Here is an 18,309-nt window from a genome sequence, read left to right on the forward strand (position 1 = left end):
GATTTTTTTCCTCTGTTATTATGATATGCTGTTTGTGAGAATGAATATCAAGAGGAAGAAATTAAGGAGGAATACAGTATTTGAACAAGAAAGGAGAACCATCAGACCTGTGTTCCTGTTTCCTGCCACCAAACATTCAAACATTCTGGCGCCAACATGGATCCTTTCTCTTTGCCCCGTGATGAGAGTCAGGAGATCCAGGGCCAGCGTACCCCTCAGGCTCTGCGCGCGCCCCCCCACCCCCGGCTCAGGGACCCTCTGTCCAGTGCTGCTCTGGGAGTGGGTGAAGAGCATCATTCTGGAGCTGGGCTGCCTGGGTTCAAGTCCAAGGTCACACAGTAGCTTGTCAAAGGCACTCAGTGGCTGCGTGACTTTGGACAAGTCCCTTCATGTCCCCACCTCTGCAATGAGTGTGAGGGGGTACCCACACCCCAGGGATTTTGGCAGAGCCTACAGGGTGGGGACCCACGCACACAGCCACCCTTGGTATCTATAGCCTCTTTCTGTTTCCTGGCTTCCACCAATCAGCATTAAGCAGCTTCAAATCCCTCCCCCTGAAAACAAACACCCTCCCTGGACACAACTTCACACTTTTGTCTGCCTCATGGCCTCTGTCTCCTGACCCCCAGACTCTCCTTAAGTGTCTGTGAACACCGCTCTCACCAAGTCCACAGACGGTCCCCGAGTCACTCCGTCTAAGGGAGACTGTTCGGTCTTTATTTTGTTGGCTCTCTCGGCCACACTTGCTATCGTAACCACACCCTCTTCTAGAAGCAAGTGTGACGACGCCCGCCACCACAGCCTTTTGCCTTCCTCCCACTTCTCTGGCTGCACCTTCTTAACCTCCTTCGCCTGCTCCTTACCACGCTGACCCAGTGCAGGAGACAGAAACAGTAACCCCACTACAGAAACCAGAAAGACAGGGCCATCCTCGACTCCCCTCTTACCCCAATTCCTGTGGCCTAACAATTTCCCTTTTCAATACCTCTCAATTTTATCCTGTTTCTCCATTTTTACTGTCACTACTTTCACTGTGGCTCCCTTGTCTCTCTTCTTGATCATTGCAAACACATATTCAAAGCTGATCATGCTACTGTCTTCCTTGACTCATCAATGGCTCCCTACTCCCCCCAGGATAAGGTAGTATTTACCCCTAGCCTGGCTTGTGGGGAGCTGCCTGGTCTGGCTCTGGCCTCCAGCCTCTCTCTGGGCACCTGCCCCTCACTGTATGCTCTAGCCACACTGCATTACCAAGCACAAGGGCGAACCTGACATTGGGCTGGAGCCACGGACAGGCTGAAGAAGATGTTACAGAAGGTGGTGCCTCTCTGTTAGGACAGTTGGTGGGGCCACAAGCCTCCACGAGCCTGCCCGGTCTGGGCACTGAGTGATGCCGGGCAGACTTGGGTTCAAATGAGGGCTTAGCCAATTAGTACCTGTGTGACTTGGGCAAGTGACTTCACCTCTCTGAGCCTCAGTTTACTCATCTACTAATTGGGAGAACAATATCTGCTTCATGAGGTCTTGTTGGGATTAAATCAAATCACACTTGCCAAGCACCTGGCCCAGAATCTGACACAGGAAAGGCTCAGTAAGCAGGAGGTGTGTGGCTGCTGGCTGTTACTCCCAGAAGCCCGATGGGGCGGGAAGGCTGACTTACTGGCAATTGTCCCTCTGGCAGCCCTGGGATGGGGAAAGGCGTGGCGGGAGGGAAGGATGGGGAGCAGCAGGTGGGCTCTGTGTGCAGGAGATGCCCCCACCCCCTCTTGTCGGAGGGTGCCAGCTAACAGCAGGTGGGTCACCACGGTGCCTGTCCCGGGGCCTTACCGTAGGACTCGTCGCTGTCAGAGGACTTGATGCTGATCAGGATGTGCTGGTCCAGCAGGTACTCAGGGTCGGAGATGATGGGCTTCAGCTGCAGAGAGAAGGCACAGGATCAGAGCTGACAGGAGGGAACAGGTGGGGACACTTGGGAGAGGGTCACCGGCTCAGATGAGGGGCATGCTTGAGAAAACAGGACTGTAGATATTCTTATTCAAGAAATTCAAATCTCTGCTTTTGCTGCCCAAGAGAGTGGGAAGGAACCTATAGGTACACACTACCCAGCAAGGTGGGGTTAACTTCCTTTCCTGTACCCACACCACACTGCACCCCAGGCCACAGGGAGAGGGCTGGACCCCAACTGTGCCCGCACTCCATTGCCCCCCTTCTCTTCCTTCCCCTCCTTGGCAACCCCAAGATGGTGGGGAGGGGGCCCAGGCTGATTAGCAAATGGCAATGGGACCATTAGCCAGGTCTGAATGCACCCCACTCTCCACCCCAGGGTCCCCCCCGCAGGGTGCAGTGCTCTCCTCGGCCCCCTCCCAGGACTGCAGCTGCATCGAACGCAGTACCACAAGGCCTGTCCTCCACCCATCTGGGCAGGAGGAGGCCTCTGTGTCCACCCTCAGCGGAGCCCCCCACGTCAGCCTGGAGAGTCCTGCTGGTTGTTGGAAGTGTGGCTCAACGAATGACAGGCACAGACCCCACATTCCAGCCTGTCCCCGACTTCCTGCTGTGAGGAGGGATTGCTGGCTCCCAGCAATGCTCTGGCTAGGTGCATGTTCACGTCAGGTTTTGCACATGGGGGGAACCCAAACCTCACCGGTGTGGAGCCGGGTCCGTGAAAGCACAGGGAGGAGCTTTATGCGTGCACGAGCTACTAGTGCTGGCTATAATGTGTGACTTTTCTACGACTTCAGGCTGTTCCTCACGCTGACTCAAACACAGAAGGGCCTAATAAAAAGGTCATACACTGCTCCAGGTTGGCCCCTTCCTTCACTTCCACAGACACCGAGAGAGCCCTCGTGCAGGCCTCTGGGCGCCATGTTGACCAATAGGATGGACTCTATCTCCATTCAGAAAGTTCCAGAACAAATGACTGGAAATCACAGTGGGTACTCCAGGGCATTCTGGGCTTCCAGGGCCGCACCAACCACTCGGTTCACTGACTTGTAGTGATGGCTGGCTGGAAGTTAGACCCAGAGCCGGGGTGCTGTGGATGCAGGAAGACCCTGCCCTCCTGGGAAGCAGTGGGAGCAGGAGGGCAGACAACTGAGCAAAGAACGTCTGTGGGGGTCACAATCACCATGGTGGGGAGTGGGAGGCAGAGGGCAGGGAGCTGCTGTCCGATACACAGAGAGAGAGGAGGCCATCAGGTGACAGCGGTGGGGTGCGGGGTCAGGGAGCAGGAGGGCGTGAAGGCCCGAGGTACTGTGGGAGAAGAGCAGGCTGGAGAGCGAGGAGGGGGCTGCGAGCCAGGTGAGGAGCTTGGGCTTGTCCCACATGGCACCAGTGAGTCGACCAGGTAAAGGGGGATGCCAGGATGAGACGGGCATTCCAGAAAGATCTGTCAGGCTTCGGGTTGCCTCAGCAAGAATACAGGAGGGATTGGAGACTCCTGGAAGGTGGTGGTGGGGTGGAGAGGAGGGGACAGAGGCAAGAGGAGCCGCAGGACTTGGCAGTGGTTAGGGTGCGGGGACAGGGGTGCCAGGGGTCCCCAGACTGGACCAGGGGTGCACCTGCTGTAGGGACTGGGATGCTGGTGTATGTCCCAACTTGACTGCAGGAGGAAATGAGACGTTTAGGTGCTGTGCGGGAGAGGAGGAGCAGGGGAGTGGGGTGGTAAGGTGGGTTCCACCTTGGAGTCCCGAGCCACCAGGACTCAGGTGCCTGAAAACAGACCCGGGACAGGGACTTCTGACAGCTACACCCCAGCCTCGTGGAGGACCAATCAGAATTGTACCTGAATTAGGCGACTCTGGGATTCCAGCATCTGCCTCTGCTCCAGAGATGATACGGCCTTCTTCTTGGCCCAAGAGTTGGTCCCAATCAACAGTTAAAGCCAGCATGGGTGGCCCAGCCCCCAAAACTGGCCAATGTCCACCCCAGCCTTAGGAGAGGATGGGTCCCTCCACCTGTATGAGGCCATGCTTTAAAACTCACCTTGGGCGTCACCTCTGAGAGAACCTTCCAGGAGACCCCCTTCTCGTGTGACAGACCTGCCCGGCCCTGGACTCCCCCCTCTGCGTACCCTCCCTCTTTATGTGACAAGAAACAGGGTCCCACTCCACTGTGTACTCAGCATGAACAATGCACACGTCCACCATCAGTTTAACATCATAAAAGGAGTTTTGGGTCTCAGGTAGAAAACCATTTTTTATGCAATAAAGATGAATGTGTTCCTACTAAGGTTTGCCTACTTGCTTTCAATTCCACCCTCTGCTCATATGGGCCATGGACACGTCAAGTTCTTTCTGCATTCACAGTGTTCAAGTAGGAGCCAATTGACTCTTATAACTTCATTTGATCCTCCAAGCCGGGGCTGACCAGGCAAAGGAGCCCTGCAGGGGAATCAGGGCCTTGGACGTGGATCCTGGGTCTGTCACTGCAGCCATGTGATCCTGAACAAATCTCTCTGGGATCTGCCTCATCCCAGAGGCCTCATCTGGGATCTTCCTCAGTTTCCCTCTTTGCAAAGTCATGTGGTTAACCGAGAAGACCTCTAGATCCCTTCCATGATCCATTAGGGGAACTGAAATCCATTTCGGAATGTGGGGACCACTAGGCACAGGCCCATCTTTAAAACACTGCTGAAGAGTGTGTCTTAAACTGCCTTGAAAGAGAGCTGGCCCTAAGGGTCAGCAGGTATGAGGCGGCCTCTTCTGCATTTGGCCTGTGGGATTCCCACTCCCTCCGGCCAGGCCCTGCCAGAGCTCTGCCACTGGCCAGCACTGCCGGCCTGGTGAATGCAAAATTCTCCCTGGGGACGTCCTGTTCTAGAATTACCTTTGGAAGGGTCTCTCCAAACTTCACCACCAACTCCCCTTCGCTTCCTTCTTCATTTTCTCCTTCTTGACTCTTGACGAAACCTGTCGGAGGACAAGAAGGCTGGCCTTCAGAAAACACAAGAACCAGACAGAAAAGTCTCATAGCGTCGTCCCAGCCGGACCAGAGAAGATGCTCTCCCTCCTGTTGTTTCTGTGGGGCCTCAGCATCCTTTAGGAGTCAGGCTGCTTGGGGATTCTGTTTTGGTGCAGGGGATGGTCATTTGCCAACAAGGTTTAATTATTTTTAGGAGAATCAAAGAGATTCCCTTCCTTTTTGGCTCCTCTTTGCACCAAACCAGGCAACAAAGAAATCATCACATCACAGGCAAGGAGATTAGGAAACATGACAGCTTGTCCCACGCCACTCAAGATAGCAGCCTTTTGAAATGCTAATTTAAGCTGCCTAATATGCTGTTTCCATAGAAATGTATGCAAATGTCTTGATAGTTTATTAAAAACACCCGCATAAAATTCTCATCATTTTTGGAAGTGCTCTGCCCCAGCTTGGTGAACTGGGACCTGGGGACTTCATGGAGAAGGCGGGTCTGTCACCAAGACTGAGCTGCAGCTGGTGGCATACGTCTTCTTCTTGATTTCTAGAAGCATCTGTCATCCCATCACAAAATGCCTCCTCCTGTGGGGTTGATCCTGCATCCCACTCCACCAGCACTATCCAGACCATCTCAGTGAGAGGAGCTAGAAACTACACAGATATTCTCGCCATGTGACAGCTTTAGACACTATGCCTAGAGATGTCACCCAGAAAGAGTGTTTCCGAATCACAGTTTGTGCTAAGTGCTGCTGGTCGAGAGGAGGCTGTCGTCTCTAGCTTGCTTTTGGATGCTTCAGACCACCTGAGAAAGATGCCCGGGCTAAAGGAAAGAGCAGAGGACCCTGGGAAGAGGGGATGGCTGCCAGCAGCTGCTCAGGCCCTGGCACCGGCCCCCACAAGCTCTGGACCTTCACCCCAGAGCCCCGGCCTGGGGGACCCCTCGAGTGGGCCTCACTCGGCCTCGTGGGCAGGGAGAGGATGCAGTCGCCCAGTCGCTTAGAAGGAGCTGAGGGCCCAGCGCATCAGTGACTGCCCTGTCCCCGGGCTGGAGCAGCAGCGCTGCAGGCCACTGGAGGACCCCCTACAGGAACTGGCTGGCCCCTTGTACCCTCCATCCACTTCTCTGACCCCCCTTGTGGCCCATCTACGAGTCCTTCCCAGAGAGAGGAAAAATGAGCAGAGCCGTCAACGAAAAGGCGTTTACGAGAAAGGGGTGTGCCTGCCCCGACCTATAGGCGGTCCCACAGCCACTCACTCTCTAAGCAGCTAGAGTGGAACTCCAGGTAGAACTTGGTCTGGGACTTGGTCTTCAGTGTGGCGTAGCATCGGAGAAACTCGATCTGCCCCTGGCTGTCGACAGTCCCGGGGCCTGGAACAGGTGAGAACAGAGATTCGGTCCCACAAGTGCCTGGAGACGGAGCATTTCAAACCAGCCCCCCAATACCGAGCACCTCCTTAGGGTCCAGGGAAGGTGAGAGTCCAGGTGGAGGAATTTTCCCTGATATCCCATCACCCACACCAAGCGCCCCGGCAATGGAAGAGCCTCAGACGACTCATAAGCTGACGGAAAGCAGAGCAGGGAGAGGGAAGAGCTCAAGGAGTCAAGAGTCCTGCTCTCAGCCCTGCCACTAAAGCTGTGTGAATGCCCTTGACCTCACTGCCTCGGCCTCCCCGTTAGTCCCCGTTAGTCCCGGCAGAGAGCACTTGCACGATGGCTCAGCTGTGCGGTACCCACGTCCGTTCTGTTTCTGAGTTCAGGCATTGAGGGCTACCCGCTCTTCCTTCCTCAGGCACAGTTACCTCCAGTCCTTACGCTCATTCGTGCTGAGTTAACTTGCTTCTAACACTATTCATTTAGATGATGCTTTTGCAAGTATCCTTAAGCTGGCTTTGAACAAATGTTCTGTCCTCCCATAGAAATTCTGAGCCAGTTGAGAGCAAGGACAGACATCCTCTTCCTCTATCTCTCCCATCCTTCCTTCTTTCCTTTTTTCCCCCCAGCCTTATGGAGAAATCATTGACAAATATAACTGTCTATATTTAAAGTGTACAATGTGATGATTTGATAAACATATACATTGTGAAATGATTACTGAGACCAAGATAATTAACACATCCATCACCTCACATAGTTAACTTTTTTGTGTGCAGAGAGAATGCCTAAGACCTACTCTCAGCAAATTTCAAGTATACAATACCGGATTATTACCTATAGTCATCATGCAAATATTGGCTCCTCAGAACTTATTCATCTTATAACTGAAAGCTTGTGCCCTTTGACCTACATCTCTCGTTTCCCCACCATTCTATTCTGTTTCTATGAAATTGGCTTTTTTAAGATTCCACATATAAGTGATACCAGAAGTATTTGTCTTACTCTGCGTGGCTTATATCACTTTGCTTTCCTTTCTTTTTTAAAGCCCCACAGCACCTAGGCCAGGCTCTGCTTAGGAAGACATTAAACCAATGCTCAACCCAGGTAATCGGTATTTGTGAGCATCTACTCTGTGCTGAGTTCCAATGGAAGGAAGCCACACTTAACACTGAGGATGCAATGATGGTCTTCATCAAGGGTGGGATAGCATGGTCTACCCCATCAATGCTGCAGGAACTCAGAGAAAGGGGAGATGGTTGGGAGCCAGGGAGGAAGTGGAAGGTTCTGGAAAAGCACAGTGGCCAGAGCTAGGAAGGAGATAAGATGGTGGGTCAAGGTTTTTCTGGAGAAGGGAGATCGCGTTGCTGTGGCTGCAGATTTTAGACCCAAGAGCACGGAGAAGAGTGTCCCAGGAAGACAGTGGTCCAGCCTCACTCACGTCCCTCATGGTGTGAAGAACAGAGAGCGATTCAAACTTTTCCAACCAACACAGGTTGGAACCACTCAGCCTTCCTAAATGAGCCTGGACTGTCTGCTGACTACAGAAGTGGGGAGTGGGCAGAGGAGGTGACAACATGGCTCCCTGGTCATCTGGGCCCAGGGCTGGACATGACACAGAGAACACTGGGCCCCTGCTGGGAGGAGGGTGGCCTGGCAACCAGGGCTGAGCTGGATTATTTGAAAAATTACCTGCAAATCTAAGTATTATTTACTCCAGCGTTTTCCAAAATTCAGTCATCCGCATCCCATCTTCACAATTTTTACCTTTTCCGCCTACCACATACCTGCACTAATATTGACTTAATATTTTCTTTAAATAGACTCACTTTTAAAACTTAAATAAATGTATTTAAATAAGAAAGTCTATCACAAGACTAAATGGAAAACCAGGGTTGCTTGCCTTACACAGAAGAGACAAATTTAAAACACACTAAAATAAATGCATTACTAATAAATGTTTATCCACGTCCCACCCAAAATCATCTTTGGTGGCAGATGTGCCACACCTTGGAAAACATTTATTTACCCAACTGTAAAGACTGTATTAAAACCATGGCTTAAAAAGCTGTCATGTTTGCCAAAGAAATCAAGAAAATGCTCTGCACTGAAATCATGATGTGGCTTGGACATGAAGAAACCTGATTGACAGACTGTGGACTTGCCTGGAAGGATGAGCCTTCATCTAACACAGACAACTGATTGCTCTAACGAGAAGACAAGCGCCCAGGGCCTCCCATCTTTATGCAGGACAGAGGGACGGACACCATCTACCACTTACCGTTCTTGGAGACAAACTGGGAGGTGACTCCTGCCTCAAATGTGGCAAAGACAGGGCTGTGGTCACTTGTCATGATGTCGCTGGTGCTGCCTGCAGGGGAGGGAAGGCATTTCTGAGCAGGGAAAGGGAAACCCTTCCGGTCAAGCCGTGGATGGCAAACCCACGGCAGAAATCAACTTACACTTACGGAAGCCTCCAGAAGTTTCATGGTTTTGCACCTGTTGTCCATTGACCTTCCACAGCTACACTCAAAAGGCTCAGTAAGAGTGTGTGCCCCGTCTCCTCCATGGCTAAGATATGCTTGCTCCAATTTTTCCTAAGGCTCGTGAGTTTTTAAATAGATCATGGCGTGTGAACTGTGGAGATTTTTCTGGTCTAAGCACTTTATTTTATTGGTGAGGAGTCCATGGCTCAGAGTATGATGGGGATTTAAGGTCAGTGAGCTCATCTGTGAGACAGATGGCACCTTCCCGCATCCCACAATGCCTTGCAGGGTCAGGAGAGAGCGGAAGGGGATGCAGTGGAGACACTGAGTGTAGACAACGCTTTTAAGGAGCTTGGGGCCTGGATGAGAGGGGAAGGCAGCAGAGCACATTTGAAGGGGCTAAAAGAAAGAGCATAGTTCTAGAAATACTGAGTTCTAAGTGCTTTTGATATAGCCAGGCGGAGATGTCCGGCTGGGTACTCAGGGATGGAGGTTTATCTTTAGAGTTGGAGTCACGAGGTTAGGAGGAAGCGGAAGCCATGAGGACGTTTGGGCTCCACAGGGAAGACACGAAGGATGAAAAGAGATGAAAATGAAACTCCAGGACACACCAACCATTAATCGGCAAAGGAGAAAGGGCACAGGAGACCAAGAAGCCAGTGATGCAGATTTATATCCTTTCCGAGAAAGCTTTTACAAATCTGCAAGAAAAAAAATCAACATTCCACCCCTCAACCAGCCAAAGGATATGGGCAGAAAATTCACAATGGCTAATAAACATGAAAACAACGCTCACTCACCAGCGGCCGTCAGAAAGACAGATTGAAACAGCAGTGAGAGAGAACACAACACCGAGATGGGAGGGAGCGTGACAAGAAGGAAGAAAGTGGGGATAGTGATACCGGGGGAGAGGGAGGGAATGAAGTAAGGGCCCAGGTGACAAGGTGAGCCAGGAAGGGAGGAGGGCACCCCTTCTCTGAGACAGGAGGGAGGAGATGGGAGGCACCAGCCTAAAACACATTTGGACACGGGCAGGAAGAAGTCAGTGAGGGTCCGGTGCTGCGTGAAGCAGGAAAGGATGGGAGGAGGGAGGCGGGCTTAGTGCGGGGCTACAAGTTTGTGGTGGCCATGGAAGCAGGCTGCTCCAGCGAGAAGTTAAAGGGTGCACAAGCATGTTTTTTTAAAAAAAAAATTCTCAAAATATTTTAGATATGTATCGAATGTAATAGCAATAGCCCTATACTAACCGGGCCCTGAAACCTGGGAGGTGGACTGTCACCTGGGTGGCCTCCCTGCAACCACACCCTGTGCGACCCCCTCCCACAGTGAGTCTGGGCTTGGCCATGGGACTTCCTTTGGCCAATAGGACATGAGCAAATGTGAGGCAAGCAGAGACGTAAAAAAAAGCACTTCCATGGGCCCGCCCCTTGGCGTAGCGGTTAAGTGCACGTGCTCCGCTGCTGGCGGTGCGGGGTTTGGCTCCCGAGCGCGCACTGATGCACCGCTTGTCAGGCCATGCTGTGGCGGCGTCCCATATAAAGTAGAGGAAGATGGGCACAGATGTTAGCCCAGGGCCAGTCTTCCTCAGCAAAAAGAGGAGGATTGGCAGGGATGTTAGCTCAGGGCTGGTCTTCCTCACAAAAGGAAAAAAAAAAACAGCACTTCCACATCTGAGGCATGCAGCTGGGAACCTTGGGACCAGGAAGAAGAGGCTTGGACTAGTCTGCTGGATGATGAGTGACTCATGGCCTAGTTCCACCATCGCTCCTGCTGACAGCCAGCCAAAGCCAGATCTGAGTGGGCTCCCACCTGAGTGTGCGCAGGAGACACCAAACAGAGCAGAGATGAGCTGTCCAAGTTCAGCCCAGAGAATTGTGAGAAAATAAATGGTTCTTGTTGTAAGCCACCAAGTTTTAGGGTAGTTTGTTATGCGGCAGTAAATAACTGATACACCGTGTTTATGTCAATCACCATAAGAAGACCCTGGCCCCCAGGTTATCCCCATTTCCTGAACTCTGGACATCCATTCCCTTTTCTTTCCCAATTTCTTGTCTCTACACCCCATTCCTTTCTACTGTGCCCTCTGGCTTTCAGTGAAATATCATTAGCAACATTCCCTATACCTTCGATTTCCCCTTCACATTCCAAACCAGGCCCTTCTAGAAGACTCTGCAGCCTCTTGAGTGAGGGCTGGTTTTCCCACCCGTCCGTCATACATGGGCCCAGAGCAGGGGAAAGGCGTGTCCTCTTTGCTCCTCACTCCCAGAACAATCTCCCTCCTTTTTCTTAAAAACTTCCATTATGCAGCCATTTTGAATGCCCAAGTTTAGGTTAAAAAGCGGTAATGCTACAAGCCACCACTTTCTCCTGAATCTCTGCAGAGGCTGGCTGAGGAAGGCAGATGGTTGAACCTTCCCAGAGGCGAGAATTGGCAAGACTCATGGCGTTGCAGAATGTGGGAAAGAGCCCCCGCTGAGAAAGGACTGGCGTGGCTGACCGTGGTGTCCAGGCCAGGGAGGGGTCACAGGCCTGGAGAGCTCAGGTACGGAGGGGGGTGAGGAGGGAGTAGACAAGTGAGGAGGCTGCAGGCAGAGGGTGGGATACGGGCCTTCATAGGTCTTGAAGGTGGGACAATTCCGTGGCAGTAGCTGTGGGGGTGGGTGCCTTTCTACACATCTTAAAAGTGTGTGAAGTTCGTCTAGCTAAGTCAATTCTGGGAGACAGAGCTCAGCAGCTAGGGGAGTGCAGGGTGCATGCCTTAAATTAGCCCAGGGTAGCTGCTCAGTTCCCTTCTGGGCAGGAGGAAGCACACAGGAGAAAAGAAAGGAATGGAAATCAGCTCAACTTGATGGGACCTGAGCTAAATGTGGGGCTTTGCTGGCCCCAGAGAGAGGGTGGGAGCCATGAAGGTGGCCATTGGGCAGCAGCAAACCCTCCACTCTGAGGGGGTGTGCAGGGCTGGGGGGGCCACCGTGGGACAGGCCTGGGGTCATGAGCAGCCCATCAGGGGTCCCTGATCTGTGACTTGGTCACATGAGGTGGGTGCTGGGAACAAGGACAGCCCTCCTCTGGATGTTAGTCTGGGAATTTGCAATGTTTTAAAAATAATAACACAGTTCTCAGTCTAAGTGTTCAAAGTAATTCTGCTCTGTGAATTTTTAAGTACACAGCAGAGTGGTTCCAAATAATGGGAACTAAAAAGAAGATTTTAAGAACAAGCACTCAAGCAATTAAGAATTCCTTCAGCATATCTTAAACTTCTAGAGTCAACAATGATTTGTTTTGATAACTTTTCCATAATTATTTATTTTAATATTGCACATTATGCCTTTTTCATTGATTGATCTTTGAATCTCCCCAAATACATGTGTGTATACTTAATGATATGTATTAGGTTGAACTATATGAATTTCCCATATTTGACTATTTTTGACCTACAAAAACACCATTTTCATATGGTTCAAACTTAATATGCACTTTTCAAAAGAAAACTGGAATTTCTTTTAAAAAGTGCCCCATAGTTCAAATGTTTCCCAAACCAGGAGATATTTATTATGTTGCAGCCCTAGGTGGGAAAGGACGCATCAATTCTCTCAGGTCACCAGGCTAGGGCTGCAGGGGGCTCTCCCATTTCACAGATGGACCGACTGGAGCCCTTCACTTTAGGGCAGTCGAACCTCACACCTTGCCACTCACCATAGGATTGACACACCACGTGCACCAGGGGGTAGGACTTCCAGAGGACCCGGTCACACCAGGAGGGCAAGTTGTACTTCATCTGCAAATCAAAACCACAAGCTTCGTAAAATGCCTGCTACTTTTATACATCAGTAAAAGAAAAGATGAACACGTAGCCTCTGTGATCCTTGAATCCATCTGCTGTTGGTTCTTTATAGAATTTCCCCATAGGTGGCTTTAAACCCTTTTCACTTGCCTCAAGTCCCGACTCCACTGCCACGCCCCACACTTTCAGATGCCCTGGACTCCTGCTTTAGAATAAGATCAATTCATCTGGCTGTGCTCCCTTATCTGTCCTCCTCACTATTTCAGAATCTCTTGGTTTTTACATTCTCTTACTTTTTTTCTGACTCAGAAGAACCCCTCTACCTGTATTTTCAACCCAGTCTCTGTTTATCTTTTCCAGCTACTTACTTTAATAACACATTCCAGCCTATTCACACATCCTTCCACTTATATACTTATCCATCCATCCATCCATCCACCTACTTATTCATCCACCAACCCATCCATGCATCCATCCATCCCTCCATCCATCCATCCATCCTCCCATCCATCCCTCCCTCCATCCATCCATCCACCTACCCATTCACATATCCATCCACACATCCACACATCCATCTACTCATCTAATAATTCAAACAATATGTATTATGCCAAGCCCTCTCCAGGCTACACTGAGCAAGACGTCCACTAGGTGTGATAGATAAAGCAAACTGGCAATGATAACAACCCTCCTCAATCAATACCCTTATCCCCTTAAGTTCTAGCTCTTTCTCCTCTGTCTACAAATGTAAAGGTACTCATCCTAAAAGAGCCTACCCCTGCTATCTCCTTCAATTACTTTTTTCTTTTTTTACCAATTTTCTTTCATGAATATTCTATTTTCACTGCCTCTACTTCTGAACCACCCATTTACTTTTTTTTTAGCTTGAGGTACAACTTACATAGAGTAAAGTGTACAAATCTTAAGTGTAAAGCGTGAGGAATTTCTACATTTGTATTCACCCATTTAACCACTACCCAGATCAAGACAGAGAAAATTTCCATCATCCCTAAAGGTTCCCTCACATCCCTTCCTTGTCAACACCACCACCTCCCAGAGGCGAACATTATTGTGACCAATGTCCCCACTAATTAACTTTGCCTACTCTTGAACTTGTAAATAGACTCATTCAGTACATATTCTTTTGTGTCTGGCTTCTTTCGCCCACGTTGTTGCTTGTAGGAGTTCTTTCATTTTATTGCTGCGGTTGTCTTCCGTTGTGTGTATATACCACATTTATCTATTCCTTGTTGATGGAAGTAGGGTTATTCTCAGTTTTTGGGCACTGTGAACACAGCTGCTATAAACATTCTTGTACCTGTCTTTTGGTGAACAAATGTACTAATTTCTCTTGGGTGTACAGCAAAGTGGAATTGCTGAATCATAGGGTAGGTGCACATTTAGTTTCATAAATGCTGCCAAACTGTTATTTCTTAACATCGCAGTTCTCGGCATCGGCTGCCCCTGAGAATTACCGGTGGAGATTTAACAAGATACAGAAGGCAGGGCCCTACCCCAGATCTACTGCATCAGAGCCTCTGGGGATGAGGCCCATACCTCTGTATTTCTGAAAAGCTCCACCAGTGATTCATCTGTACCCTTGGTACAGAGCCACCCCATCCTCTCGAAGTCTAGATTTCACCTCCAAGACTGTGCAAACCGTTCTTTTCAAGTCCACCAAAACCTCTGAACCATGAGTCTAGCTCCTTGTGCAGGGTTCATGTGAATGGCCGACGTTCTCCTTGACTCACATTCCACACTGGTGACTAATCCTTGACAGTCTCTCATCCTCTGTGACACTAAGCTGCCTGGCTGGTCTTTCTGCCCCCTATCCGAGCACTCCTTTTCTGTCTCCTTTGTTGTCTCTGTTTCTTCCTCTCATCTCCGAATATAGATGGCCCCCACATCTGTCCATAGCTCTTCTCTTCTCACCTCCCACTCCTTGACAATCTCACCCACCCACATGGATTTGACCGCCTTTCCTGTGCAGACAACTCCCAAATCTATGACCGGGCCCTGGCGTCTCTCTTTAGTGTCAATCTAATATCTTCAACTGCTTTCTGGATGTTTCTCTGAGATTTGCCACTAACGTTATGTAATAAGTCTGAAAACAAGATCTGTTTTTCCCCTCCAAGCTAGCTCTGCCTTCTGATTTTCCTGTTTTTATCAGTGGCCGTCAGATCTACCAATGTATCCCGCTTTTCTCCTTTTCTTTCACTTTCATTGTTTTCCCCCCAATTCAGGCCCTACTTATTTCTCAGTTGGAGCCACCACACCAACCTCCCCATTGGTCCCCTGCATCATCCTCATCCTTTACACTGAGGCAGACCAGTCTTCTCTATGTATCACTGTGACTCTCTGGAACTTTCAGTGGCTCCTGTTGTCAGACAAGTTAAAACACCTAACGTGGCATCAAGGACCTCCCTCTCTCCCATCGCAGGCCCCAGTCTCTTCCTCCTTATACTCGAGTCAAATGGGACCATCCCCCATCACCCCCAAACAGGTCCCCATGGACCTGTCCTGACAGTGCCTTTAAGCCAGGCGACCCCACCAACACAGTGGCCAGTAGACACCTCTTGATGGGTGTCCTGCCCTGGGGATCTCAGCCTGGTTCATGGCAGCAGATGGATCTTCTCTCCTCCTCTCAGTTTTTTGTTTTTTCCTCTTTATTTTTTTATTTTTTATTTTTTTAAATAATTTATTTTTTCCCCCAAAGCCCCAGTAGATAGTTGTATGTCATAGCTGCACTTCCTTCTAGTTGCTGTATGTGTGATGCGGCCTCAGCATGGCCGGAGAAGCAGTGCGTCAGTGCGCGCCCAGGATCTGAACCAGGACCGCCAGCAGTGGAGTGCGTACACTTAACCGCTAAGCCACCGGGCCAGCCCTGTTTTTTTCTCTTTAACTCCTGCTCTGTTCTGGCATTTCCTCAACACTTGGTCTTTCTCTCCCACTTCTAGTCCTCCACCTGCCCCTGAGCCCAGATAATGCCCAGAACTCTCTCAGACAGCTTTTGAACTGCTCTCCATTTCCCTAGGCTTCCAGCAGCCCCGGGAAACTCACCACTCCAGCACCTGTAACCCTCAGGACCCCACCATGGCGCTGGCTTCCCTGGGTTGGGCCCTGGAAGGTCACAGATGCCAGAATTTTCTGCCTCGGCATCTGCTGTGGCAATTCTTTCAGCCTGAAATGGATCAGCCCCTTCACGCTCTGTCATGTCTGCTTGTCAAAATCCAAGCCGTCCTTCGAGGCACCACCAATGGCCCCTCTTTACAAAGACCCCTGACCTTCGCTGCCCTAAATGGCCATTTCCTCCTCTGACTGCTCCTCATTGCATTTGGCATCACCATATTCTCTCTGGCTACAGTTAGTTGTGTATTTGGCTTGTCTTTCCTATTATCAACTCCTTGGGGGCAGACATCTCACTCGTCTGATCTTCCACCACCCAGGAAAGTGCCCAGCCCATCATAGGTCATCAGTAAATATTGGTTCAGTAAGAATAAATGTATGCTTTGTTGCATCTTTCTCCAAACACCATTCCTTGAAACACAAGTAGCCTCATAAGCTTTTAATTCATATTCCACGACCAACTGAGTTTGGCACATGAATTCCTCGTGGAAAACCACAATGTGCATAAACCCATAAAGGCTCTGATAAGTCCTGCAGTGAAGCTTGCTTCATGATGATTCACTTGTCAGATTAGCAAGTATATTTGCTGCAGGACTGGGTTTTAGAACCCAGTTAAGGAAATAACACTTTAACTCCCCTTGGAATCTCAGAATATCTGGACAGAAGGTAAATCATAAGGGTCCTGAGTCCAGTTCCGTGCAGTGAGCAAGTCTGGTCACCTAGCCTCTCCTTAGTGGAGGTTTTTGCTCTGTGACACAAATCAACACGTGATTTCTAATTTTCTTTCTTTTTTTATTGTCTAGTGGACAAGGATGCTCACTTTCTGTTCTCCTTTACGGGAACAGACACGAGAGGGGTGTGATGGGCAGCGGGGTGGAGGCGAGGGCAGGGGGGCGTCTATGACGAGCACTCACCCCTGTGGCTTTCTGCTTAGTGTAGGCGTACTTGTCCCGAGTGAGTCTTTCAAAGCGGTAGGTGGGCGCGAACGTGATTTCTTCCTCCTCTGAAACCAAACAAAACCGTGCTTTCAGTTTTGATTCCCCCTGTTTCACATCTGGTCAAGTTTGCTTCTTCTCCACGCATAAATCCTTCCCCCCATGAGGTATGCGGGGAAAAGGGGAGACAGAACGGTGGCCAGCGAGGGCCCAGGAGAAGGGGACGGCGCTTCTTACCAAAGTGCAGGAAAACCTTCTGCTCCTTCCTCTCCATGAGCAGCTGGTCGTGGGACAGCAGGTCTGCGTACTGCTGCTGCTTGATCTTCTGGACGATGGTTTCTGCCTCCTGGAGCGAGGACAGGGCCAGGTCACTGACGAGACACCCCCTCTCGCCAGCGTGGTAAGGAGGCGCATCACCACCCTGCCTGCCACACCAGGAGCCCCTGCCGCTGCCCCAGACCCTGGTCCCCAGGCTGCCGGGTTGGTGCTTCCCAGGACTCAACCATTTTATATGGAAAATCCTGCAAGAACGATGAAATTTCAACCTGATAACCTAAGTTCCTGGCTGTCCCAAATTTGGAGAGGGACATTTTATTTTTTCACTCTGTCTTTTAATGTCATTTTTATTAACACTTCATTAGATGAGTAGGTATGTCTCTTGCTCTCTCTGTGGGAACTGAGAGCCTGTTGTAAGGCCATGAAAGGATCTGAAACCCCAGCCCCCGGAATCTGTAACATTGGGCCTCCCTGATCCGGGCTCAGACCCTGAGAGTTGGTGTGACACCGATGGGACGTGCTGGCCTTGGAATCCGCAGTCCTCTCTCCCGAGACTTATGTTACCTCTGCTCTGGCAAATGCACTTGGCCGACCTCCTGGTGAGTGAACGGCTGTGGCAGCCCCTTAGACTGTGAAGGGTCAGGATTGGGGGGTCCCTGTCCTCCCCTCTCCCATCTGCCCACTCAGTCAGGAGGGGGAGAGGGAAAGATGCCCGAGGAGCATCCTGGGAGGGAGGGAGTAGTCAAGGAGGGTCAGAGGGGCACAAACGGCCACTACGTTCCTCCTCAGTCTCTGCAGAGCCACGAGAGGCCCAGAGGCAGCTGAGGGATGTGGGGCGGCTGGGAAAACAACTGGGAAGGGGAGTCGGAAGGTCCAGGTTCAGTCCCAGCTGTCAGAGGTCTGTACCCGACCCAAGGCCGTTTTCTTAGCCTGTTTGTGCTCCAGGGTTCTCTCTCCTCTGTAAAATCAGGTCAGTTTCTGCAGCCCTCCATTCTCCCCTCAGGAGGGCAGTGCAAAAGTATTCAACAACCCCGTGAGACGGGAACGCAACTGGCTGTTAACCAAGGTCTCCGGGCCGACGGGCACGGCTCTGCTCCCATGTCTAGCCCCTGTCCCATGTTTTAGGAGCACCAAGAAACATGTCTGGTTCTAGACACATCCGATGCCTGCCCACCCCCCACCCTCCCTGAGCGAGCAAGGCCTCTGACCACTGCTCATGGGACCATGGTGGGCATTCAACTTCAGGAACGTCTTCCTTAGGCTGGCCGGGGACCTGCGATTTGGGGAGAAAATTGAGCTAGTCTCCTCAGACTTCACCTTTCCTGGGGATCTGGGACTGGCCAGCTGAGGGGCTGCTGCCAGCCAGCTGGAGGACTAGAGCGGCAGAGTGGTGGTGAGGGGCCACCAGGA

The 18,309-nt window shown here is 50.8% G+C and overlaps 1 protein-coding gene across 2 annotated transcripts in view; it reads right to left on the reverse strand.

Moving 5' to 3' along the window:
• The window catches only part of INPP5D (inositol polyphosphate-5-phosphatase D), a 120,992-nt gene that overhangs the window by 12,019 nt on the left and 90,664 nt on the right, over positions 1-18,309 (reverse strand). For both annotated transcript variants that reach the window (XM_004427694.3, XM_087424670.1), the window contains 7 exons: positions 16,861-16,969; positions 16,603-16,691; positions 12,475-12,556; positions 8,574-8,663; positions 6,176-6,289; positions 4,828-4,910; positions 1,828-1,915 (listed from right to left, as the gene is read on the reverse strand). In XM_004427694.3, coding sequence (XP_004427751.1) covers positions 1,828-1,915; positions 4,828-4,910; positions 6,176-6,289; positions 8,574-8,663; positions 12,475-12,556; positions 16,603-16,691; positions 16,861-16,969 — 655 coding nt within the window. The remainder of the gene's footprint in view (positions 1-1,827; positions 1,916-4,827; positions 4,911-6,175; positions 6,290-8,573; positions 8,664-12,474; positions 12,557-16,602; positions 16,692-16,860; positions 16,970-18,309) is intronic.

This window comes from Ceratotherium simum, chromosome 37, assembly GCF_057802395.1.
Source record: "Ceratotherium simum simum isolate JZ-2026a chromosome 37, ASM5780239v1, whole genome shotgun sequence".
Lineage (NCBI taxonomy): Eukaryota > Metazoa > Chordata > Mammalia > Perissodactyla > Rhinocerotidae > Ceratotherium > Ceratotherium simum.